Source organism: Ctenocephalides felis, unplaced genomic scaffold (genome assembly GCF_003426905.1).
Source record: "Ctenocephalides felis isolate EL2017-DRISC unplaced genomic scaffold, ASM342690v1 CF-g0.4_SCAFFOLD_01886, whole genome shotgun sequence".
NCBI classification, from domain to species: domain Eukaryota; kingdom Metazoa; phylum Arthropoda; class Insecta; order Siphonaptera; family Pulicidae; genus Ctenocephalides; species Ctenocephalides felis.
The window spans coordinates 64,703,751-64,730,791 of record NW_020538040.1 but is presented as its reverse complement, the minus strand read 5'-3'; the positions used below and the strand labels follow the sequence as shown (position 1 = coordinate 64,730,791).

General features: G+C 30.5%; 1 protein-coding gene across 1 annotated transcript in view; it reads left to right on the top strand.

The window, feature by feature from the left end:
- LOC113377087 (dopamine receptor 1) overlaps positions 1 to 27,041 on the top strand; it is a 325,240-nt gene that overhangs the window by 233,045 nt on the left and 65,154 nt on the right. The window contains exon 4 of the mRNA XM_026617279.1: positions 19,362 to 19,597. Within this exon, the coding sequence (XP_026473064.1) occupies positions 19,362 to 19,597 (236 nt within the window). The remainder of the gene's footprint in view (positions 1 to 19,361; positions 19,598 to 27,041) is intronic.

Genomic DNA, 27,041 nt, shown 5'->3' with positions numbered 1-27,041 from the left:
TAATATATATATATATATATATATATATATATATATATATATATATATATATATGATTTCATTATCTTAATTTTTCTTATTTTAAGAAATGAATATAAATTTTAATTTGCATGGATAAAGTGCAAAAGTTCCGGTTTTGACGTTTCATACCAATTAATTTTTGTTCTATATTCGAATTCTTCAAACAAAGTTATAATAAAATAGTTTTTATAATAATATTTATTAATAAGAAAATATATTACCCTGATACATCCGTCGTCACTTTTGTTGTCACTATCGTTGTCGGTATGCACTTCCTCGTTAATCAAAACACTTTTTCTTTTCCTTTCGCATTTATTGTCTTTATTTGAATGATCCATGTTGTGATCGTTAATTTAATTACAAAAAATATACTAAAAAACTCACATATTAAAACACAAAATTTTTGATATATTAATAATTTCTCTTTTTTTAAAAAACATATTTTTAAAACCAGCTTACTTGGATAATCTAAAATGTTCAAACGTTTATATCCAAGTATCCTACGCAAATATTACAATCCAAGAATGCTAATAAAAAACAAAATAAATTTTGTCAGATGTATCCGACATGCAGCGGCTAAAATTGAATTTACTATCGTTGTTAAAGATATAATTTTTAAATTATAATTTATTTTTAATTTTGAAATTTGATTAGCAAGATTTATTATTTGAATTTTCAATAAATAAGTTGACGTCATAACTTAGATTATTAATTTTATGAAATTTAATAAGTGCTCCATTATTATGCAGGTATCTGTTTGAAGTACACTATTCTTCGGTATGGTAATAAGATTTCTTTGTATTTTAAAAGAGTAAATGTACATGATTAGTTTTATAATCTGTTACACTCAAACACTAATTCATGTTACACTCAATTATTCATAATACTCATAAGCTCAAAACCACGTTAGAAAGGTACTTACCTTCAGTAAGTACTATCAGTGTACCGATAGCAAGTATTATTAGTGGTACCGATTAATAATTATCATTCATAATTTCTTGTACATAATTTATCACTTTAACTTTCGTAAATTCGCGAAAAAACAAACAACATTGCAATACTATAATTATATTAATTACAGAATTTTATCAAAATTGGTTTCACTAATTCGGAATCTTTGTGGCAGAAAATTTAGCAGTTATTTTCAGTGATGATTTATATTTTGATTGAATACCTTATAATTTAATAGCCATTCTAAACTGCCAGTACTTATTCTTATTGGTCTTATAAATTTCTGTATTAGCTGCTTACATTTTTATTAAATTTTATAACAGTTATCTATTACTATAACATTATTTTTAATTTGTTATATGATTTTGCATATAAAGTTGCTATAAGATTTCAAAAAATTTTGTTGTGAATTTCATTTATAGAAGTGGCTAGAAAATCGAGAAATCTGTGTGACTAAGAAGTTCTAAAACTTTTTCTTAAGGCAAAATATATGTAGGGAAAATTCCCGTAAGTAAGGACGGCACCTAAAGCCGAACACTCTATTAACACGTATTATTTAAGCGAGTATAAATCTTTTTATTTCAAATACAAGTGAAAGGGGCGCGGGGGGCACACTGGTGCAGGATCACGCGCCAAGACTCACCTGTGGCGCACACGGCCACGGCGGGAGCAATCCTTTGTTGTTTTAGGCGCAAAAACACGGCGTCACCTAAATATCAATGGAAGTAATTCTAGTGTATTTATGCATTTATATTTTAGTGGCATTCAAAAATAAAAACAGTACTTGATTGTTATCCGTAAAATAGAAGAATATTATTAGATATTTTAAACAATTTTAGTAGGTACCACCAAATGAACGAAATTGTCTGTCCTTTAGCACCGGACACTAAGTCGTCCCTTAGCGCCGGAAGTGAACATATTGATATTTCTTGTGAGAATTGACGTAATTTATTCTAATTATTTAATTTTGTTCTGTATGAGTGCTAACGATCACTCCCATTTACCCCTATACCCCCATTTTCCGTATTTTCTAGTCAAAGAATAAAAATCTTATGATGAATGCTCCAGCTGAGAACATCGGTGTGGCCCAGCCAAAAGGGTGAATAATTAGTGATTTTTTTGCAATATTTAAGAATATTCGTCAAACACTAATGTGCAGACATTTTAAAGTGTGGAGATCGCTACATATGTGTTTAATGCTAGTTATTTTGAAATGTCCGGTACTAAGTGCCACTTTGTAAAATCATATTTTTTATTACGAAAGTTTGATTGATAGTATTCATTATTGTTTAGCAAAGATTGCGTTTTTTGTTAATTTTGTTTAATTTCTAACTCTGTTATCTAACATAAGTCATAATTTAATAAATATTTCGTAAAATAATTTTTGATTTATTTATAAATAAACTTAGGCGTCCGGCACTAGGGGACTTCCCCCTACGACTAATTGATGAGCAAAATATTTCATCTATTTTAGGTCATCTCGACGTTTTATCATCCACTTTAATCGAAATTTCCTGGCAAATAATTAAAATATTTAACAATTGTCGTTTAGTTTGCGAGACCTTAATATAATTTTTTAATATTGGGTATTTAATTATTTTACAATTTTTTTTAATTTTAAGTTAGATTCAACAGTTTTTTAATATAACCTCTAGAAAAACCTACACGTAGGTGGGGTAGAAAAAGCCCGCAGAACTTTTACCCTCGCAAAGGTGTAAATAATAAACAATAGTAAATAAAATGGTAAATGAGTTAAAAAAGCAATTTTACAAAAGATAAATTAAATAAATAGTTTTGCCAACTCTGATGATGAATATTTATGATAAAATACCAGGATCAGGGTAAATTACGCACAGTGTTATCTCTGTAAAAATATACCTATGAAACTTATATTCCTCAATAGTTCAATAATGTAGCTATTATTTCGTAAAACCCTTTTAAAATTAAAAATCAGACATTATTGGATCTGTTTTCCTGCTAGCCGTCTGATTTTACTCCGCCTATGGGGATAAAAGGACCGCGTTACAAACTTTTCAAAAACAGCAAAAAACTCATTTCTACAATGATGAATTAGCTGGAAGTTTTACTGAACATGGTCAGATAGTTGTTTATTTGATGTGTGTTATTACTTGTGATACAATTGGTTTGATTTCACAATATAGTTGCTCAAAATTAAACTTCTGTGCTTTGCCCTACACTATTTACATGATATACACACACGTAAATTATTATTAGCATATTATTAACATTGCCAATAAATTGTTTTATTTTATTTTTACGATAATGATAGCTAAATGAATAGAACCATTTGTATAATTATATTGGTACAAGCATTGTACAAATTTTAATTAATTATAATTATATCTACCAGTTTTTAAATTCCCGTTTGTGAGTAGAAAAAAATTGTAACAGCATATTTTTAACTGTATCTCATATATAAGAAAAGCGATTTTCCCGTCTCACGTGCAAAGTCTGATCCTTACAGTAATTCAATATTTATTACCGCTTTTTAGTTAGGCATTCATGCGAAAACTTTCACTTAAGCAAAAGTAAACTGATTAAAGTTGTATTAAAGCCGTATTATATATGTAGGTACATGACAATACGGGAGACATTTATGCTTATATGGTATTTGTGACATGAAAACTCCGAAACTCTCTGAGTGTGGTTTTTATGTAGCAGAAGTTTTATGTTCCGTGTGGAGAAGTTTATCGGCAGTCGGAAGGTTTCATAATCCTACTACGACGGCGAAACGCGCCTGGGTATAGGGATGACGAAACATACGAAATTGTATCGATGTAGAGTCGGTGCGAATAAAAACGTTTTAGGAAAAATTGGAAATGCGATACTTATCGTTCTTCATCTAAGAACTATAAATTACTGTTTCGTGCGCTTTTGTGTCATATCTAAAATAGAAGTAACCCAATGCGATTTTTTTTTGTCCGCTCTGCAGACCTTATGCTGCAAACATTTTTAATCGTTTGTAGTAATATTACTTTTGTGTAGGGCGGGGCACAAAGGTTCAATTTGACTTTGAGTTATATTTTGAAAACCAAATCAATTATATTACAATAAATGAACACCTATCAAACAAACAAATATCTCACTATACTCAGTGAAACTCTCAGCAAATTCATCATTAAACAAATGTTTCTTTTGCTGTTTTTCAAAACTTTGCACTAGGTTTTTTTTACCCCATAGGCGAGGCACAATGAAAAAAGATTTTACGAAATAATAGTTATCATAATCAATCAACGTAAAATATGATTTTTATAGGTATATTTTGACCAAGATAACACTGTATATAACATTGATCTAGTGTGGAGCGACTAGGGCGGATGCTAAGCACGCCATTATGGAGTGCAAAAAATGGGAAAAGGGTAGACAAGAACTATGTAGGGAGATAGTGAGGTAAAAAATCTCCCTCCCAAACTATTTTATAATATTATTGATTAAGAAAAGGATATATGGTGTTCTATGCAATTATATACATGCAAATAAAATAAAAGTGTAAAGATTAATTATAAAATGTATGATGACTAATGTACGTGTATACAAAGTCAACAAATAAATAATAAAAGAACAATAAAGAAAACATCGATCTTGTATTGGTATTTTGTCAGAAATATTCATAGGCGTAGTTGAAATAACTATTTGTTTAATTTACTTCTTCTGAAAGAAAATTCTTTTGTTATGGATTTTCAAACATTGCCGTTTTTTCCAATAGCAACGTCGTAAGAACAAAAGGTGGTCTCTGGTTATACATCTTTTTCCCTCTACTTCCAAATATTGTTGTTGAAAAATTCTTAACTTCACTGGTTTTTGACATATCGGTGAAGATCTTTTTACCCGCGGACTTTAAAGCCCAGCTATACCCTATACAAGTGTAACAATAAATCATCGAATAAGGCTGATATTTTAAATCAACATGATCGAAAATCGGAATGTTTTTTTTTGACATCTCTTATTTTTACTTGTGAGGCATTAGGCGAGGAAATATTGCTTTCGCAAATTATGGTTAATAAAAAGATTTTCTACTTGAGCGATTTCAATTGACAGGATAATCCTATGACGGTAAATTCGCTTGTAAATTCTCTCGTACAAATATCAAGCGGTTTGAAAAGCGTGATTTCGATGATTTTTATCGTGCATGCGTGGGAAATAAATCTTTTCGGGGCATGGCGTATGAACAATTTGATTTGACAACTTGTTCTATGTTTTGAACCTCACAAAGAAGATTAGGTTTTATCTTTTTTACTGTATTTTATTAGTGATGCTCGAATTAGTAGGGAGACTACGTACGATTGTGCCAGGTTACGGTAGTGGCAGTCGCCATAACAGCTAAACTATACTGATTATGAGATAGGGTCTAAAAGAAGAAAGATAAAAAATTATTGTGTGAGCGATTATGACACTCGCCTTTTTTCTATGATTTGATTTTATAAATAAATCCATCGTTTTCAAGGACAGTATTTCAGTATTTCCTCGAAGACAAATATTCAATTTACCATTTAAACTGGTAAATTAACAAAATTATGATTGATCAAAAAAGTGGCTTAACCGCAGCCAGTCTCTCTACTTTCTAATATGTCCAAATCTTGCGTATTGTCCAATTGTGTTGCGTATTTTTTGTACAGCATATAGAATAGTAAATCTTATACTGATAGTTATATATTATGAGAAAATTATTACCTCTAGTATTTGTTGTATAAAATTCATATTTAAAATTAACATATTGTTTCAAAGCAATAATTTTTGTTTTCAAAAATATTTTTTATATGAGCCACAATTCCAGGTTTCAGATAAAAATACAAAATAAAGATCAGAAGACGTAATAAAATTCCACTCTCTGTGTCTAATCGTGAACTATTATTAAATTCTTTTGGTACAAAGGTGGCATTCGAAGTGCAGTAGTAGGGCCATGAGCTTTTCAATTATTTTCAATCCCGCTCTGCGTACAACTCTATATCAAGCTGTAGTGGTATCAGTTCCAAAAATGTAGTTTTAAATATGGTTTCAAGTGAAAATAGTATGTAAAAATATATTAGAATGGGGCAAGGCAAAAAAGTCTAATTTGACGTTCCGTGAGAATGCTGTCCAAACTAAATCAATTACATTGCAACACATAACATATATCAAATGGAACACTATCAAACTATGTTCAGAATAATTATTAGTTAGCATCTACTTATAGAAATAAGATTTTTTACTATTTTTATAAAATTTATCACCTTCCTTTTTTCGACCCATATGCGGAGTAAATAAGACAACCTGACGGAGATCCAATGCCTTATTTTTAGTTTTAAAGGGATTTTTCAAAATAAAAGATGAAATATTCAACAGCCAGGGGGTAAATTGGAATAATCCAGGTTGTAGATAATTCCACTACAACATTTCATAGAACACTGAGAATATTTCTAATTGCCGTTTAAGTATTAATAATAAAATTAATTATATAAATAACTTTTTAGAGGCTCTCTTGGGTAAACGATACAATTTATCTGCCATTATTTTTCCATAAAATTTGCATCCCCATTTCTAAAATATTGCGTTTTCCAAATAATCAATTTAATTGCATTGAAGAGCCTAATATAAATGCAAAAATGATGTCGGGCTTCCATGGAATTGTTATATTATTGTTATTATTATTGCTATTGTTTTACTATTTTATTTTTATAGGATTTTGTAATTTTATATAATATTTATGGATGGAATTAGAGTTTTATTGTTATAATCAATACTAAAAATTACTTTCAATACTAAATAAATATCTGATGGGGCTAGGCAAATAATTAAAGACTTTATTGCACAAATCAAATAGTTATCTCTATTAATTTATGAAAAAAAATTATGGCAAAAAATTACTATAAAATATTTTTACAACAATTTTATTCAAAAAGTGCAATTTCTTTGTTTACTTATTTGAGTAAGCTCAGGTATGTATCCTACATAAACAATAATGCGAAGTAACATAGGTATTTCTCCCGGCTGGTGCAATAATACAAAAGCGCTCTAACTTATATGATATCATATATAATATGTGCAGGACAAAACCTTTGTAGCCCGATTTAATATTGCGCCGCATTTATCATTTGCTGATCATCAAAAGCTCATATTATTGCACGAGACGGTCTGAGTCGAACAAACCAGATCTGCATTGTTTGCATTGCACGTGCCTTTGCTTCAACAATTTTCAGATCTGATCATTTTAATCTAGCGAAGATTATAAATGGAATCTTATCAACTATGAAGTTATATACGGATAACATATTTGAAATTTTCTTCATTCATCAAGTACATTATCTGCAGTCTTTAATACATTCAGCGAATAATTTTTGGTCCTGTTTTCATCTTCTCAAAAACGTATGAATCTACTCTATAAAGGGTCTGGGCGTGTTTCCATACAGAATTGGCCCCACCCTGGTATTTGAATTATTTTGATGCCATTTTATAGGCATTTTCGAGAAAATTCGATATACCAAATTTCAAATCCGTAGCTCATCATTTGGCCGAGATATCAGTGAAAACATGTGAAAGTGGCCCCTTTTTTCAAACTTACTTTTTGTCGGAAATATGAGATATATCGAAAAACTGTTTACGTCATTCTATTTGTACTGGTCTTGTCTATATTATTTATAATGAATAATGTTAAAAAATTGTCATTTACTGGATGAAAAGTTGAAAATAAATTTTTATTTGAAATTTTCGACCAGTACGGTTAATTTGACTACTTTCTAAATAGCATCATTTTAAAGCCTGTATATTTTACTTTTATTATCCAAAATTATATTTAAATCGAAGTGGAACTTTTTATAAAAAGTTGAAAAAACCGAAGGTAGTACACGCGGAACCCGTAGAATATCCGTGTAAGTAGCGTCTCTCAATAGCAAACCAGTGCACATTGCGCATCGGAACATATTCTATATAAAGGGAGAACTTATTTACAAAATAAAACTAGATATATACATTTATGTCTTTTATATTCATATATTTATGTATATAATTATTGTGGTTATATAGTTATATACAATGTTTTTTTGTTTTGAAGTTATACATAAAACTTTATTTGCTTTTTATATTTTATATTTTATATTTTATATTGTTACTGTATATTATTTTATATAGAAATTATTTTATATTGTTACTGTACATTATTTTATATAGAAATACATAAATAAATAGTCACTATATTTACCATAGTAATATTGAAGTTAAGTTACGAAGTTATTAATATATAATAATACTTTTAATCGTAGTCGCTATCATTGTTAATAGAAACTGTAGTTCTTTCTGTTATAAATATTTTTGATAATATTTCAGCCGGGCGAATAATTCGTGCTAAATATCTTGCAAATGACAGATAATATATAATTGCCGCAGTGTGGGAGCAGCAACCAACAGTCCTTAATCCATTAGGACAACTGCAGCAATACCTCAAAATACTTTTATAATCGGTTCCGCCTGGTGTATACTCTATATAGACATTATATTTTTTTCTATTTACATGTCGGGATTGAACATTCATTCGAATGATATTAGCATTTTCTTTCACAAAATATATCTTTGGTTGACTTTCATTGTTTAATATTTCAGCCAGGTAGGATACGGCTTGGGACAACTGGTAGGATCCTGTGAATAAAATTTTGAGTTCCCGTTCATTTAAGTGAGGAAAGTCTAATAGATGATCCGGCTGAAAAAGTTCCAGTGTTGTTGCTCGCCTGCTCCATCTTTTCTCAATTACTTCATTTGACAAAGTGTTTGGCACATTGCGTACATTCATATAGTTGATAATTTCATCCGCCAAATCTCCATCCGATGACAGACGCTTTTCATACTTATTATGTAGAAAACCGACAATTCTACATAATGTTTGCACTTTGGGCAATAACTTGTTGTTCATTGTATGATGTAGTAATCGAAATCTTTGGGCAATATTGCCATGTACTGCTTCAACAACCCATCGGAGCTTTGTTATCCTTCTGGATTCATTTGTCTGTTCTGTTGTAAGTTGTTCTTTTTTCTTACCTTTACAACATGGCATAAGGGGAACATAACCTGCTGATTTCATATCAGAAATAGCATCGCGAAACCCACGATCAACTAAGAAAACATCACCATGATGCAAAAAAGACTTGATTCCGTGCGAATCTTTCAATACAACTTTCATTATATTTGCATCATTTTGTGTAGCCAGAAAAGGCCCTACAAAATCAACAATAAATCCATTTGTTGTGCAAATCGTAAATGGCTTGCACAGTGGAACCCGTTTCTGGCCTGAGAACGACTTCCTTTGGTACTCATTATTCGTACTTTTTTCGTGTCTAATATATGTACCGTCACATATCAAAACTAGCCGATCTTCAGGCAAACCAAGGATTTTTCTTGCATTGTACGAAGTCTCCAAAATTAATTGTTCTCTAGTGAAAGACTCCAATCCAAAATTTTGAACTAAAATATCCCTTTCAAAGCCATTTAAAATTTGAGAATAATAATGGGAGACTTGTCTCTTAGAAATGTTAAAAATAGCTGCGATGACATCGTTAGAGTTGCCCGTTCTCAACTTGAATAAAAAAATAACTAATGCTTGTATTATACTACGTTTCTTATTGTCTTTCATTGATCTAAACATTTTACTTAATTCTATGATAACTTCTGGATAAAACCCCGTTAATATTTTTATTTGATCCGGTGACATAGCAAAATTTTTTATCTGTTTAAATAATGATTGATTTGAGTTTGCCAAAGCGTTTAAAAAAAAGAGTCACTTCTTTTTGAGGGACATAACTGGTATTAGAACAAATACGTAACTGTTGCATATCTTCTTCATAAAAAATTTTACCGAACAAATGCTTATTACAGGTGCGATTTCCGTACGGAATATATATTCTGGCCTTCATAAACACGTGAATTCTAGCTTCTATGGGTATTGTAACAAGGCTAATTTTGTTATTACAAATTGAACAGTGTCGATGAGTCGATGCAATTCGATTAAGGCAAAGTTCAACATATGTATCAATTTTTGCATGTATATCACATTCATATTCACTACAAGATTTATTACCAAAGCTGTTATCACTTGTATTATCCGATAAATTAATAATATTGCATACGCCACTAGAGTTTCTATAAGGAATTAGTCTACACACAGCACACAAAATATCACCAATAACAACTGTTTTCCCTGTAGAACTACTGTACAATTGTGCATCATCCTCGCTTACAATGTTTTTTTTTGACTACGATTTTTAAACACTTGTTTATTGCAGATTTTGCAATTTTCCGGCATTATTGTTTCTATTAAGTTTATAATTATGAAATTACTAAAATACCCACTAAACCACCAAAGCTCTCACTAAAATAACAATGGATTTGAATCAGAAAAAATCTAAATACAGATTTCGCACAGAACACAAAAAAGCAAACAACTAAAATAAAATAACTGTGAAATCTATGATAGTAATTACCGAAACATTATATTTTCTGATATATTATAAATTCTTGAAGTAACTATACTGGAAGCAGCTTAAACACAAACTGATGCATTTTTTAAAATAAAATTAAGTAACAAAGCTAGAGCATTTCAAATTACTAAGAATTTTTTATATTATATTCTTATATCTTTGTATTATTGCAGTATCGATAAAGATATGACAGAGTAAAGAACGTATTTTTATCTCAATATTCCAATTGTTATTCAAAGAATAATTGTATATTTAGTTTTTATTGTGAGTGAATGGTTGAATGCATCATTATTTTGTATACACAAAATATAAATATAAAAGACATAATATTTATAACAGAAAGAACTACAGTTTCTATTAACAATGATAGCGACTACGATTAAAAGTATTATTATATATTAATAACTTCGTAACTTAACTTCAATATTACTATGGTAAATATAGTGACTATTTATTTATGTATTTCTATATAAAATAATGTACAGTAACAATATAAAATAATTTCTATATAAAATAATATACAGTAACAATATAAAATATAAAATATAAAATATAAAAAGCAAATAAAGTTTTATGTATAACTTCAAAACAAAAAAACATTGTATATAACTATATAACCACAATAATTATATACATAAATATATGAATATAAAAGACATAAATGTATACAGGGTGGCTGATATGTATTGCAACCAATTTCAGACCGCTATCATTTCTAAACCGCTCATCAGACAGATGACAGATTTATTCCAGTGATTGTTTATTTAATTGTTTACAAGCGTACAAAAGCATTTTGTTCTATTGCATTCAGAAAAAAAGTTATTCGTGATGGAAGTCAAGCGTGATAGTGCGATTGCTTCATACTTGGCTGAAAAACCTTAGGTGGCTATATTTCGAGCCCTCCAGTATTTAAATGCGAACAAATATTTTTTTTCTCGTACCATATCTCGTAACCGTGATACACTCAGTGTTGCATCGCGTCCAAAAAGTGGACGAAAAAAAACACTAACAACCCCAGGAATGATCCAAAAAGTATAGGCAAAAATCAATCGAAATTCGTGTCGCAGTGGTAAAAAAATGGCCCGTGAGCTGAACATATCGCAAAAACGGATGCAACACATATTGAAAAATGAGCTTGAACTAAAACCATTGAAGATCCAAAAAGTGCAAGAGCTCATTGATGCACAAAAAAAAGTTAGACGGAAAGAAGCAAAGGGGTTGCTTCGCTTGCACGAAAGTGGCTAGTTACCGAATTTGGTTTTCTCAGATGGGAAGTCCTTCCAAATCGAGCAGTTTGTGAACAAACAAAATGATAGGGTTTACTTGCCAAAAAGGTCAGCTAAAAATTTACACCTTCGATTGGCCACCAGAACTCAAGCGCCGCCGACGGTAATGGTGTGAACCACCGTAACGGCCGATGGTGACATTCCACTCTTATTCATCGACCGTGGGATCAAAATAATTGCCGAAATTATCGGGAAAATGTCTTAAAGGCAGTATTGAAGTCCTGGGTAGACAAAAATTTTGATCGCAGACCATGATCATTCCAACAGGACTCAGCACCATCAAACTCAGCACGCATCTACCAAAAATGGCTTATAAAAGAGGTTTTTCGCTTCATTTCCATCGCATAATAGCCACCAAAATCTCTGGATCTAAATTTGCTGGACTTTTGTGTCTTGGACATTTTGAAGAGTAAGGTTCGTACTAAAAAATACCAAAGTGTCGATCATACCAAGAAGGCGCCTCGCCGGGAATATGCCAAAATACCCCAGAGCCACTTTCGTGCAGCGTGTTATGGTTTTTCTTCCGTTTGAAGGCCATAATTCATGCCAAAAGTGGCCAATTGGAACAAATATGAACTAATTCTAAAATTTGATGTTATTTCTGACTTTTTTGCTTTTGAACAATGAAATTTAAAATGAAAATGACAAAGTTATAGCGCTTTACTTTGTTGCAATACATATCAGCCACCCTGTATATCTAGTTTTATTTTGTAAATAAGTTCTCCCTTTATATAGAATATGTTCCGATGCGCAATGTGCACTGGTTTGCTATTGAGAGACGCTACTTACACGGATATTCTACGGGTTCCGCGTGTACTACCTTCGGTTTTTTCAACTTTTTATAAAAAGTTCCACTTCGATTTAAATATAATTTTGGATAATAAAAGTAAAATATACAGGCTTTAAAATGATGCTATTTAGAAAGTAGTCAAATTAACCGTACTGGTCGAAAATTTCAAATAAAAACTTATTTTCAACTTTTCATCCAGTAAATAACAATTTTTTAACATTATTCATTATAAATAATATAGACAAGACCAGTACAAATAGAATGACGTAAACAGTTTTTCGATATCTCTTATATTTCCGACAAAAAGTAAGTTTGAAAAAAGGGGCCACTTTCACATGTTTTCACTGATATCTCGGCCAAATGATGAGCTACGGATTTGAAATTTGGTATATCGAATTTTCTCGAAAATGCCTATAAAATGGCATCAAAATAATTCAAATACCAGGGTGGGGCCAATTCTGTATGGAAACACGCCCATACCCTTTAATCTCTATAAATGTCGAGTCAAATTTCTCATAAACGGATCAACACCTATTTCTTTCGAATTGTTTATTATAGAGATGATATTTTGCTCATATTTTACTCTGATATCAATTGAGGATCGTGCTAATCATTTTCGTGTGAGAATTGATTATTTATTAACATGAAATTTGTTACCAATTTTTATGGATTTTTTATTACTTTTTAAAAGTCCGTTTCTTAAACAAATTAGTTTTTTTTATTTTATAAATAATAAAATGTTGGGTAGGCATGATTTGCACTCGCATTTTAGTAAGTTTATTAGTAAGTTCTTTATATAATTGTCGATATACAATAATACTTTTAATATTTTTGATTTGTTTTACAACTTTTATGATTTTTTTATTTTATAATACGGATACCGCAAATTCAATATTGAAATTAGTAAGAATTGATTTGTGATATTATGTTAATTCATAGAATTCATTTCTTTTATCTAATATTTTAGAAAATGTTATTTTGTATTATTAACTTCCCGTAGGGTAAGTTATTGTAATGGGCCGAAAATCGGAATTGAAAATTTTTACATTTCTCGACGTTTTGAAGGTTTCTGAACGTTTTGGCATACCTCAGAAAAAATGGATGTGTGTGTGTGTGTGTGTGTATGTATGTGTGGATACAAATTTCCAGTCACGTTTTAGGGCGCACGGATCAACCGATTTGAATGATTCAAAAAACATTCGATTCCTATTGATAGGGAAAAGAGCTGATTAGTTTTTGGCAAAGGCAGGTCCAGCCGTTTCGGAGATACGGAGCAAAGAGTGCAGAAAATAGAAATCGAATTTTTGAGCGAACGGAGCATCCGATTTGAATGATCTAAAAACATTCAATTAGTAATGATTGGGAGAAGTGTTTATTCGTTTTTGGCAAAGGCAGGCCCAGCCATTTCGAAGATACGGAGCTAAATATGTAAAAAATGGCAGTTTTTGAGAGAACTAAGCGTCCGATTTAAATGATTCAAAGAACTTTCTGCTTGTCTTAACAAAATAATTGATTTTGGAAAAAAAAATTCCTCGAACATTTCGTTACGGTGCGGGAAGTTCCAGCAATTTGCCTTAAGGCACGATGCCATAATTGCCTCAAGACAGAATTCCACTTACAGCTAGTTTGTCACTTATTTTTGTAGATTAAGTTATTATAAACATTAAAATTTTGCCGATTATATTTGTAATTTGTTTTTATAATTTGTATCTGAAAATTTTTGGTCTATAAATCATTAATCTAGATTTAACAGTAGAAAAGTTTATTCAGTTATATTCGTTTTTTATATTTTATTTTCTTGAACAAATCATTCAAATGATCTTTATGAACATAGCAAGTTTTACTTACTGATTACATCAAGGTAAAACAGATGATAACATGAAATAAATTAAGAAAAAGAAAAGTGATCTTTTAACTACAACCTAGTATTTTGGTCTTAATGTGACCATTTTATATCGGTCAATGTGAATAATTTTTATAATATTTGTTCATAATTTTAGTTCGTAAATTTAGAATCATAATCGTAAATAAAGACTCAAAACCTAAAAATAACCCCACATTTTCTAAAGTCATTTGGAGTGAAATGCTTTCATAGAAATTGTACTTAAAAGGTCATTTAAACACTTTATTTGATTTATTGGTATGAAATATTTATAACCATGTAAGCTAAATTCAAAAAAAAAAACAGAATGACAAGCAATTATAATATAGCAAAGCAAAATCAAGATAAATAATACTTTTTAATATTTACTCTAAATTTAATTAAATTTGGGATGACATTCAATACTTACTACACTAAATGAATATCTGATCGTTAATTTACAATTCAAACAGCCCATCTATTATACATTTGCTGTCAATGAACTTTGCATTACATGGAAGTCAGGTCTCATGTGGTTTACGATACTATCTAATAAATGGAAGAGAAAAGTTATTTTATACAATGACAGACAAATTTTTAAAATCTAATTAATATTAATCAAAAGTTAACACAAAAACACAACATAGTCGCTCTGTTCAGCAAAAGTTTTCCACAAAATTTCGCTGAACACACACGGCTTATGATATTCATCATTCGCGCATGCAGAACATTTCACTGCACGGGTCAATTAATTTGAATTAATATGCGTACATAATGATTTTTGGAATAATTTGCTAAGCTTTTGATGTATTTTTAAATTATATTCTCGGTGATCAAAGGTTTAGTCGGAAATCAAACCCCGATCACGTCACAGATAAAACTGAGAGCATTTAATTTTATTGCGTTTGAATACAACATTCAAATAAAAGCGAGTGAGCTATTATTTACAAGATCGCATTCTTTTATGAATTTGTTAGTGATTACGCAATTCACGTAACGTATACGTAGCAAGAAAAACCGCAGATGGGTCAGACCACCATGGCTGACAATTGATTTATTTATGAGGATTTTTCTGCTGTGTGCAGTATAAAATATGTAGTGAGACAGCTCTCTGCCATTGTGTCCTGAAAGGATAGAATATGTATAACCTATATGGAAGGATATTTCTGAATTGCTTTATATATTGACAGGACACAAATATATATATATATATATATATATATATATATATGTTTGAGGATATGTCTAGCTGGTTAAACATCTTTTTCTCTCTACTCTCAAATATTGTTGTTAAACAATGTTTAACTTTACTGGTTTTTGACACATCGGTGGTGTATCTTTTTAACCCCGGACCTTTATATATTACCATCTATTTTTCGATAAATTCTGGGAAATTATAACTGGGAAAATGTTATTCGATAGAATGTCCTTTTAATCGATACCAAATTTAGATTCTGAATTGAAATAACATAAATAAAAAATAATATAACCTAGAAAATGTTTTATAAATACCAATGAGTATATAATTATACAAATGAGATCTTTCAGAACACAGTGTTTGAGAAAAATATGACTTGCAAAAAGAGTGCTACAACGCCAAAAAGTTTATTTTCATATTAATACTTCAAAAAAGTTGATATTTTGAGTTTCTAGTAACACTTGCGATCCGTTTAATAACGTTTTTGTGTATAAATATAACTACGAACAAAACTACTTACTACAATTTAATAATAATGAAATAATATTCACGTAAAACATCCTATAAAACGTAATTGAACGTTTGACATTTGACGTTTTAGCCACCGTCCCATTGTTTTTATTAAATTACGCTTCTACAAAAATGTTCAAATTAAAAATGTAAGGTTTCTACACGATTTTGAAATAATATCTCAACTCTCCGACAATTTTTGGATTGGCACGAATTTTTCAAGACTAAGACTGGCCAAATCGGTTTAGCCGTTTTCGAGTTTTAGCGTATCATTTTATCGAGAGCTCCATTTTTATATATAAGATATAATATTTGTGTATACTAATCGCAGCAATTACTGATAATTCATAACTATGAGTTACGAATAAACTATGATTATAGAGAATAATTATAGTTAATCTATATATCCATTAGTCAAGCTTTTCTTTTAGCTGCTAGAATCATTAACTTAAGATAAATGTGCTTCTTATATTCAATTCCACTTTCGTTAGTCTTATGGCCGGTGAGGATTATGGACTATTTACTTGGGAAAATTTATGTTTAGAATAAAACTTGTTTCAAGCGACTGAAGTGACATAAATGATTATCGATTACCTTTCCAAATGTATTTCTGCTATTTATTTTATGTTTATTTCAAGGTATTATTACTATATAAGTTCTTATATATATATATATATATATATATATATATATATATATATATGTATATATATACTCTTATATACAAACACCTTTCATGCGTGTTAATTTTATGATTCACTGAATGTTTAATAAAATTAATGCTTATTAAAACAGTGGTCGGTGTTTGTATTTTAACTAATTGTTTTATTTTTTCATGATAGTTAAAGAAAATACGAACAAAATGATATATATGGGCGACAACGTTTCCGCAACTTTGTAACGTAAGGAAGCAATAATCACAATCATGCCAGATGTCGGGCGTCATTGTCACAGTCTTGCGACAGTTATCATTTTGAACGAGTTTTGCACTTTAAATAGTTTATTTTGAGGGTGTTTTTCTCATGTTTTTTATAGACCTATTTATTGATATTTGTTATTATTTCAATTAAAATCAATTACCTAATGGCGGCGATTTATGATTTCGATCAATTTTTTTGCAATAATTAGGGGTCAAGTGGAATTCTCATTAATTACTCACTGTTATTTAATTTTGGACAAAAGAACATACTCATACAATGGACAATACTATTCCGCAAGCATTGCAGGGCCAAAAATGAATAAAACCTGTCAAAGAAAATTGGCTTCTAACTTTTACTCTAAGTATGCAAGAAATAATTGCATTTTAAAATATCCACCTGTGTAAAGAAGAAACTTGCATTTATTGCAAAATTCTTTTTTTTTGTTCTGAGCCCGGTGAAGATTGGTTTCTCTATATATTACTTGTACCCAACGGTGAACATTTGAACTAATTGGGATTAAAATGTACTAGTAAAAATAATGTCATTTTCAGGTCTTTATTTCTTTACTCTAAAGTATTTAACTATTTTGCAATCATGATTAAATGCGCCAACTTTAGATGGATCTTGCCAACACAATTTAGTACAATTTTCTACAGAAGGGCCTCTCAAAGTCGACTGATTTTAGAAATTTTAAATTCATTGTTCAAAAATAGCGTTACTTCTGAAAAACTTAAAACATTGTGTTATTGTTTTTTATTATCGTCCTAAAAATGTTATTTACTGTTACGGTTTCAAAGTTTGAATGAACAAAATTAGTAAAAATTGACCACAATAACCAAAGAATGGTCATAATTACACAAAAGCTCAAGGTTGCACTTAAAACCTTATAATTTCCAAACAACGTAGCATAATTAACTTTCCGTAGAGCAAGTTATAGTAATTGCAAAAAAATCGAAAATGAAAATTTTTATATATCTTTACGTGTCAGATATTTTTGAATATTTTGGCATACCTTAGAAAAAAATGGATGGTTGTGTGTTGTGTGAATGTGTGTGTGTGCATGTGTGTGTGTGTGCGGATACAAATTTTCGTCGACGATTTCGGGAACACCGATCAACCGATTTAAATAATTCAAAAAACATGCGATTTATACTGATAAGGAGACGTGCTGATTAGTTTTTGGCGGAGGCAGGTCTAGCCGTTCCGAAGATACGGGGCAAAAAGTGCCAAAAACGGTAACACGGTTTTTAAGAGAACGGAGCGTCTGATTTTGAAACATTTTACTTGTATTAACAAGATGAAGAACTGATCAAATTTTCATGAAGGCAGGTCTAGCGGTTTCGGAGATCTAATTAAAAAAAGTAAAAAAAGCCATTTGGCGGTCAAAAATGATCATTAGACATATGCACATCAAATTATTAGATATTTTATAGAGATTTTAACAATAAGTATAAATTTTGTTTACATTCCTATGGGTTCCGTACCAATGTTTATCCGTTAGACGGCAACGCGGCGCTTACGCGCTTTGATATTTCTTCTCTATGCAGTAAAAGCAGTACGATTGCTTTGAAAAAAATTCAAAATTTCCAAAACATTTCAAAATAAATTTTTCTTCAAAAAGTCTTTTTTTTTCAAAAAAAGTAAATTTTTGTCAAAAATGTATAGTTTCTCAAAAATTTAATTTTTTTCAAAAATGTTAATCTTTTTTAAAAAAAAATTGGTACGGGAGGTTCTAGCAATTTGCCTTAAGGCACGATTCCATGCGCCCCACTAGTTTTTTTTACTAATTATTTCAGAACAGTTAAGGTTAATACTATCACCCCGTTTCGGCTTAAGGTCAAGGTCCGGGACACCCCGAATATAGTCACAATAGCAGAAAATTTATTTAGTTAATATAAAACTATACTTACTAAAGATGTAATTAATATATTAAATCGTCTGTAAAAATATGAATGAACCATAGTGCAAAGTATTATAATTATTACTTTATCTATATATAGATATGAAATGTCAAATATAAAAGTCAAGGTTAATTGACTAGATCAACCTAAATTAAAGTGTTTAGAAAATGACGAGCCATTAGAATTATGTGAAGATAAAACCAAGATATAATAATTTCTTTTAACCTTTTTCACTCGCACATTGTTTATTTTACACGTATTTTAACACATACGATAGGGTTAAGTTTTTCATATATTTAATTACATTTCTGAGAGTAGTGTATATAGATTGACCACCTGTCATTAGTTTAATTTTGTACAATATTGACTACTGCTTTAACAAAAAAGTTAATTATACGACCATCTGATCTTCCCGTACCTTTGTCAGCCATTCGACTATATGTTTGCATATTTCTTTTCCAGGTACGGTCGTTGGATAACGAGACGCATAGCGGTGGCCACAATCGTAGTAATCTGGTTGCTGGCCGCCTTCGTATCCTTCGTGCCCATATCTTTGGGTCTGCACCGCCCGCCTGAGGCCACGGTTGTCTACATCGGCAATGACCGCAACCTGCCGACCTGCGCGCTCGATCTCACGCCGACCTACGCCGTTGTTTCCAGTTGCATCAGCTTCTACGTTCCCTGCATAGTAATGATAGGTGAGTGGGAAACAAATTACATCATTTGTATGTGGTGTGCAGGAAAGGTTCATAATTACAAATTACAAATACGATACATTTATTCTAATGCGTACCAAAGAAGGGTCAATCAATTGCTTTCTATTATTTATCGAAGCCCAGTCTCTTAGAAAAATCTGCAAGTTGGGAAAAGTCGCGAAATTTGTTAACAGATCAGCAGAAATTTTTCATTTTTAACTTCCCGTAGGGCAAGCGGCAAGTTATAGTAATCGCAAAAAAATCAAAAATGAAAATTTTTATATATCTTCACGTTTCAGAGGTTTCTGAACATTTTCGCATACCTTAGGAAAAATGGATGTATGTGTGTGTGTGTTCGGATACAAATTTTCGTCGACGATTTCGAGAACACGGATGAAGCGATTTGAATAATGCAAAAAACATTCGATTTGCATTGATAAGGAGACGTGCTGATTAGTTTTTGGCAAAGGCAGGTCTAGCCGTTCTGAAGATACGGAGCAAAATGTGCCAAAAACAGTAACTCAGTTTTTCAGAGAACGGTCCGATTTGAGTAATTCAAAAAACATTTTATTTGTATTAACTTAGTGAATAACTGTTCAAATTTTTGAAAAGGCAGGTGTAACGACTTCGGAGATATGGAGGAAAAAGTAAAAAAATGAGCCATTTGGCAGTCAAAAATAAACATTAGGCATATGCACATCAAATAAATAGATATTTTATAGAGATTTTAACAATAAGTATAAATTTTGTTTACTTTCCTATGGGTTCCGTACCAATGTTTACGCGTTAGACGGCAACGCGGCGCTTACGCGCTTCGATATTTCGTCTTTATGCAGTTAAAGCCGTACGATTGCTTTGCAAAAAAGTTCAGAATTTCCAAAATATTTAAAAATAAATGATTTAAGATAGAATGATTTAAGATGATTCAATATGGTTCGAAATTCTGTTAAAAGTTTCAAATTATTGATCATTATTGATCATTTTTAATTACTCGAATTTTGAATTGCGGTACGGGTAGGGACACGGTATCGAATAGAAAGTATCGATACTTTTTTCGTGTCGCTACATGCAACATACAACACACACATTTCTATTTGATACCGTGTCCCTAGGTACGGGAAGTTCCAGCAATTTGCCTCAAGGCACGATGCCTCAATTGCCTTAAGACAGAATTCCACTTACAGCTAGTTTACTCTTCAACTGAAATTCTTAACTACGTCGTTTTCCACGGTAAAATATATTATGATAATAAAATCTTTGGATTTTAGGTATAAAGTATTTTCTTAGATACTTTTAGAAATGGATTTTAGTGAAATAGATAAAATCAAATTAATGTTAGGCAATAATATATAGGTAAGGTAGGGCGAGCCACAAAGATCCAATTTGATTTTTAACTATTATACTGTCAAAACCAAAGCAACTACATCAAAACAAATGACACATACAGTGGCGTACCTAGAACTTTTGCCGCCCGGGGCGCTCTCCAGATTGCCGCCCTTTCAATTATAAGTCAGTCAAATAGTAGTTTTCATAAATTAATACAAATAAACTAGTGGTGCATGGCATCGTGCCTTAAGGCAAATTGCTGGCACTTCTCGTACCGAAACATAAAATTTTTAAAAAAGATTAAAAATTTTTTGAAATCTGAAAAAAATATATTTTTGAGAATTTCGAAAATTTTGAAAAAAATGGCTTTTTTGAATTTTTTTTTTTATATTTTGAAATATTTTGAAAATTTGTAACTTTTTTTCAAATCAATCGCGCTGCGCAGCTGTTTTGGAGACGAAATATCGAAGCGAAACGGCTAGACATTGATACGGAACCCATAGAAATGTAAATTAAATTTGTTCTTATTATTAAAATCTCTAGAAATTATCAGATAATTTGACTATTGATTAATATCTAATGATCATTTTGGACCGCCAAATATGTCATTTTTTCACTTTTTCTTATTGATTCTCCATAATCGCTAGACCTCTAGACCTGTCATCCCAAAAACAGTTCTTTGTTTAGTCAATACAAATAAAATGTTTTTTGAATTACTTAAAACGGACGCTTCGTTCTCTCAAGAACTAAATTACAATTTTTGGCTTTTTTGCCCCGTATCTTTGGAACGGCTGGACCCGTTTTGCCAAAAACTAATTAGCACGTTTTATCAGTACGAATCGAATGTTTTGTTCAAATAGGTTGATGCGTGTTCCTACAATCATCGATAAAAGTTTGTATCTAAACACACACACACATCCATTTTTTCTAAGATATGCCAAAATTCAGTAACCTCTGAAACGTAAAGATATATAAAAATTTTCACTTTCGACATTTTTGCGATTACTATATATAACTTACCCTACGGAAGTTAAAAAATTATTAAGTTATTTAATCAATATTAATTAATACACAGAGTAATTTTTTTCAGACATATTTATATGCACTCGTCAACATATTTATATAATGCCCTAATGTTTAGCAGACCCCGCCTTCCACCAGCCCTGATTTTCAAAAGAAAAATTGATGATTCAAAAAAATATTGATAAATCACTTCAAAGTAATCATATAAACTTTTTAAAAGAAATGACATTTATAAGCTAATATAAAAAAATAGAAAAAATCGCTAACAAAATCGTAAAGATGCTTATACGAATTCAACGAATTTTAATGAATACAATAAAATAAAATTATTAACCTGTTCTTAGATTAGAATCCAAAATTTACACTAATATACATTTATATATACCGAGGAATAAAATTCTAAATCATATGGTTAATCATAATTTATATAAATCAAATATTGTCAATAATAACAATCATAATGATCATTTATAATTCAAGACAGAAAACTAGTTGGTACTGGTATTTTGCCTTGAGGCAAGTTACATGGACTTCCCGAAATGTGTAAATAATCGACTTAATCAATAAAAAATAAATTAATTTATGAGTGATTAAAAGTATTCCGAGTGGATTTATTACACATAATTGAAAATGAACGAACACTTTAACTCGGAGAATTTTGTAAAAGCAAATTTTCAAAAATCAATAATTTTAATTAATCAATAATTATAATTGAACCAGTTTCCGCAGGACTTTAATGGTTTACTATGTTCAAGACTAAGTACACTATCGTTATACCAACTAAATCATCTAATTTTATTTTTAACAAACGTCAAAAAAACATTTTTTTTAACCTTGATAATTTTTTAAAATTAAACTACTTGTCGTAAGGCCGTAATAATTCAGTAAGTTCTATAAGGCAATGATATACATCACCAAAGAAAGTTTCATAAAAATCGGCTTAAATTTTTTTTTCAACAATTAATTACAAGAAAACGGCTCGGTAGATTTTCACCTAAAACTGATCAGTATCAATCCCAACTAATATCTTTCGAACAGTTTTTAATTTTTTAAAATCGGTTCGATAGTATGAGCTTAAATGTGGACGAAAGGTTTAACACTTCTTTCCAAATTACAAAGAAACGGCTCGGCCGATCGTCGCACAAAACTGAGAACGATATGCCTCATCGAGATATATCAAATGGCTTTTAAATTTCTGAAATCGGTTCAGGCTTTTTAAAAAAAACGTCGATCAAAGGTCTAATTTTGACAAATGCTAATAAAAAAGACCATACTAATTTTTGCAAACTTTGACGAATTTTTAAAGCTAAACCAGTTGTCGTAGGACCGTAATATTTTAGTATGATCTAGATTCTAGATCATACTAAAATATTACGGAAGATAGTCTTCTAGATTCTAGAATTAATCATAAAAATAGTAGAATTTTTTTTTTCAAAAACTTTATTAAGAAAACGGCCTGGCCAAACTCTACCAAAAACTAATCAGCACGAGTCCCAACTAATATTTTTCGAACGGTTTTTGAATTTTCAGAATCAATTCAGAATTGCAGGCTAAAACGTAGACGAAAAATTTTTCACTTTTCTGCGATTTATAAAGAAACAGCTTGGCCGATCGTCGCACAAAACTGACAAATAATAGTCCTCAGCGAGATACATCGAGTGGCTTTTAAATTTTTAGCCGTTTTTGCCGTTTTTGAGAAAACGACGATTTACGACAAAAAATCTGTTCATATACACACACTTACTTTTTCCAAATTTGGGCTCATTCGATTCAGAATGGCTTGAAACGTCGAGAAAACATAAAATTAGCGATTCGGATTTTTTGATGAAAACATAAACTTCTCCTTGGGGAAGTTAACTAGTGGTGTATGTGTATGGCATTGTAAGTTAAGGCAAATTGCTGGAACTTTCCGTACTGTAATGATATATTCGAGCAAAATTAAATGTTTTCACATATATAATTATAAATACTGTAACTTATATATGTTTACAAAAAAGTAAATAAACAAAACTCAATCAATCAAATTTGAAATAAAGGGCATTGTCTAATATTTATAAGAAATATATAAACTGAATTACAAAGTTAAAATTATTTGTTTCAAGTATATAAGTGAGCATTTGAACTTTAGGTAGAGTTCAAATTAAAATCCACGTAGAAAGCTTTTTGAATCATTCAAATCGGATGCTTAGTTCTTTCAAAAACAGATATTTTTTGCACATTTTGCTTGGTATCTCTGCCTTTGCCAAAAACTAATCGCCACTTCTCCTCATCATTACAAATTGAAGTTTTTTGCATCAATCAAATCGGATGTTTCATTCTCTCAAAAACTGGATTTCTATTTTCTGTACTTCCACTTCCATTTTTTCTGAGGTATGCCAAAATGTTCAGAAACCTTCAAAACGTGAAGAAATATAAAAAATTTCATTTTCGATTTTCGGTCCATTACTATAACTTACCCTATGGATATTGCATTTTAGGCAAGCAAATGGTCTATTGCAGTATTTTTTGGTGTGATTAAAGAGTTGACAGCGAGTGCATTGTATAATGTTGTTGGACTTTCTCGGTGGTTCGACGCGTATTATGCAGTTGAATAATTTATAAATGTTATAAATATTTTTGTTATTTCTATTTGGTTCCAGATCAACAAAAAACATATTAAGAGGTTCTTTTGTTATTCTATGTCTAATATTTAGGATATTACGTACGACATGACCCTGTTTTAATAGTTCTAATTTAATTGCATCTGTGCTTGTTGAAAAGTGTACATTTCTAAGAACAACCCTATAAGCCTTCTCTTCTTTTAATTGATATGTATGATATACGGCATTAGTTTCTTTTAGATGTCTGGATAAAGTTCGAAAATGGTCGATAGAATTACATAGAATTTTAAATGTATTGTTAGCTAAACTTCTCAGGAAATATTGATCGTGCGGAATTATTTCATTTAATTGATTAGACATATCATTAATATCGTCAACTCCGTAAATAAATATTGGAGGGGGCTTACTGACTGGAGCCGGTTTAACTGAGTTGTCATCATTAGCTGTTTCTAATGTTGAAAGGGCCGAAAATCGGTTTTGAATTTTGACATCTATTCCTAATGGTTCAAATGAAGTTTTTCTTTTTTTGAAATTGACTACTTGCCATGAATTAGGAGGTTTCTTGACATCAGAATGTGGTTGAGTGAGGCTTGTAGATGCACTATTACTAGATGATATTACTTCCTGTCTTGAGTCAGAAACTGATGAAGTTGAACGCAGCGAGACCTTTTCCGATGTAAACATATTGGTCCGACCTTCTTCGCGAGTTTTGGGATTTCTGATGGTTTACTGTCCGATTCCATATTCGCTTCTATATCTTGATTGAAATGTAAGACATTTTTTTGATTCCACAAACGCACATTAGAGTCTCGATTATGTATGGTTTTTTGTAAGCAATTATTTAATTATCTGTTCACTTTTGTAAGCTTTTCATGCAATTTTAATAAACCGTAAAATTCAATCTGACATGCACTAGTTAATAAATATGAAATGAATAAGTTGCTTTTTACAACTATGTATAAATAAACTAAAAAATGCCGCCCCAAAATAAGTGCCGCCCGGGGCGGACCGCCCCCCACCGCCCCCCCCCTAGGTACGCCACTGGACACATATAAACTATCTACGTTCAGTAAAATTCCCGGCTACCATTGCTATTTAATTTAAAATTGATGATTGATTTAATTGATTTTATGGAATCATAGTTACATTATTTTATTAAAGCTAATTATTAGCAATAATTAGTAAGTTAATTATTAGTTAATTCAACTTTTTTTTATTTTCATCTAAACTATAACTGCCTGAGAAGGCATTCAGTAATTGTTGTGATTAGTTATTCAATAAGTTTTTAAAATACTACCCATTGGTAGTATTTTAAGTTAGTATAATAAATATAAATGTGTGACAATAATTGCAAGCAGATAATAAATATAAATATGTGAGAATAATTACAAGCACTATACTAAATATATAACTACACTAAGTCTAATGGATCTAATCTTCTTAGTCTCTTGACAGTGTTCGCAGAAAGTAGGTCCTTTGCTAGTTCATTTGGATGGTTTTCCAAACTTGACTTATATTTCGCAGCAAATCTACTAATTCAACAACAAAATTAAAAAACATAATCTAAATATTATTTTTAAACATAATATACAAAAAAATTATGAACTCTTACTCCTATCATAAATCTTGCTCGGTAGGTATTTCTGTTCATCATAATCAGGCTCATTGTATATTGAAATACAATAAATACAAATAAAGTGAACATAAATTCTATTCGAAATATTTTTATGGCCACATTTTTATAAAGATCGCACTCGATTCAACATAGAATCGAGACATAAGAACGAGACATAGAATTCAAGCATAGAACTTTTTCAAAATAATTCATAATCAGAGTTGGAATAACTATTACCTAGTTAACTAACTAGGAATAACTATTAACTAGTAATGGGCCGAAAATCGAAATTGAAAATTTTTACATTTCTCGATGTTTTGAAGGTTTCTGAACATTTTGGCATATCTCAGAAAAAATGGATGTGTGTGTATGTATGTATGGATACAAATTTCCAGTCACGTTTTCGGGCGTACGGATCAACCGATTTGAATGGTTCAAAAAACATTCTATTCCTATTGATAGGGATATGGGCTGATTAGTTTTTGGCAAAGGCGGGTTTAGCAGTTACGGAGATAAAGAGCAAAGAGTGCAGAAAATAGAAATTGAGTTTTTGAGAGAACGGAGCATCCGATTTGAATGATATAAAAAACATTCAATTAGTATTTATTGGGAGAAGTGTTTATTAGTTTTTGGCAAAGGCTGGCCCAGCCATTTTGAAGATACGGAGCTAAATGTGTAAAAAATGGCAGTTTTTGAGAGAACTAAGCGTTGGATTTGAATGATTCAAAGAACTTTCTTCTTGTCTTAACAAAATAATTGATTTTGGGAAAAAAAAATTTTTTTTCAACTTTTTTTTCAAAAAAAAATGTTTGTATATCGAAAATAATTCAGATTATATTTTTAATTCAGACTATAGTTCTAATACACTTCAAATAAATGATTT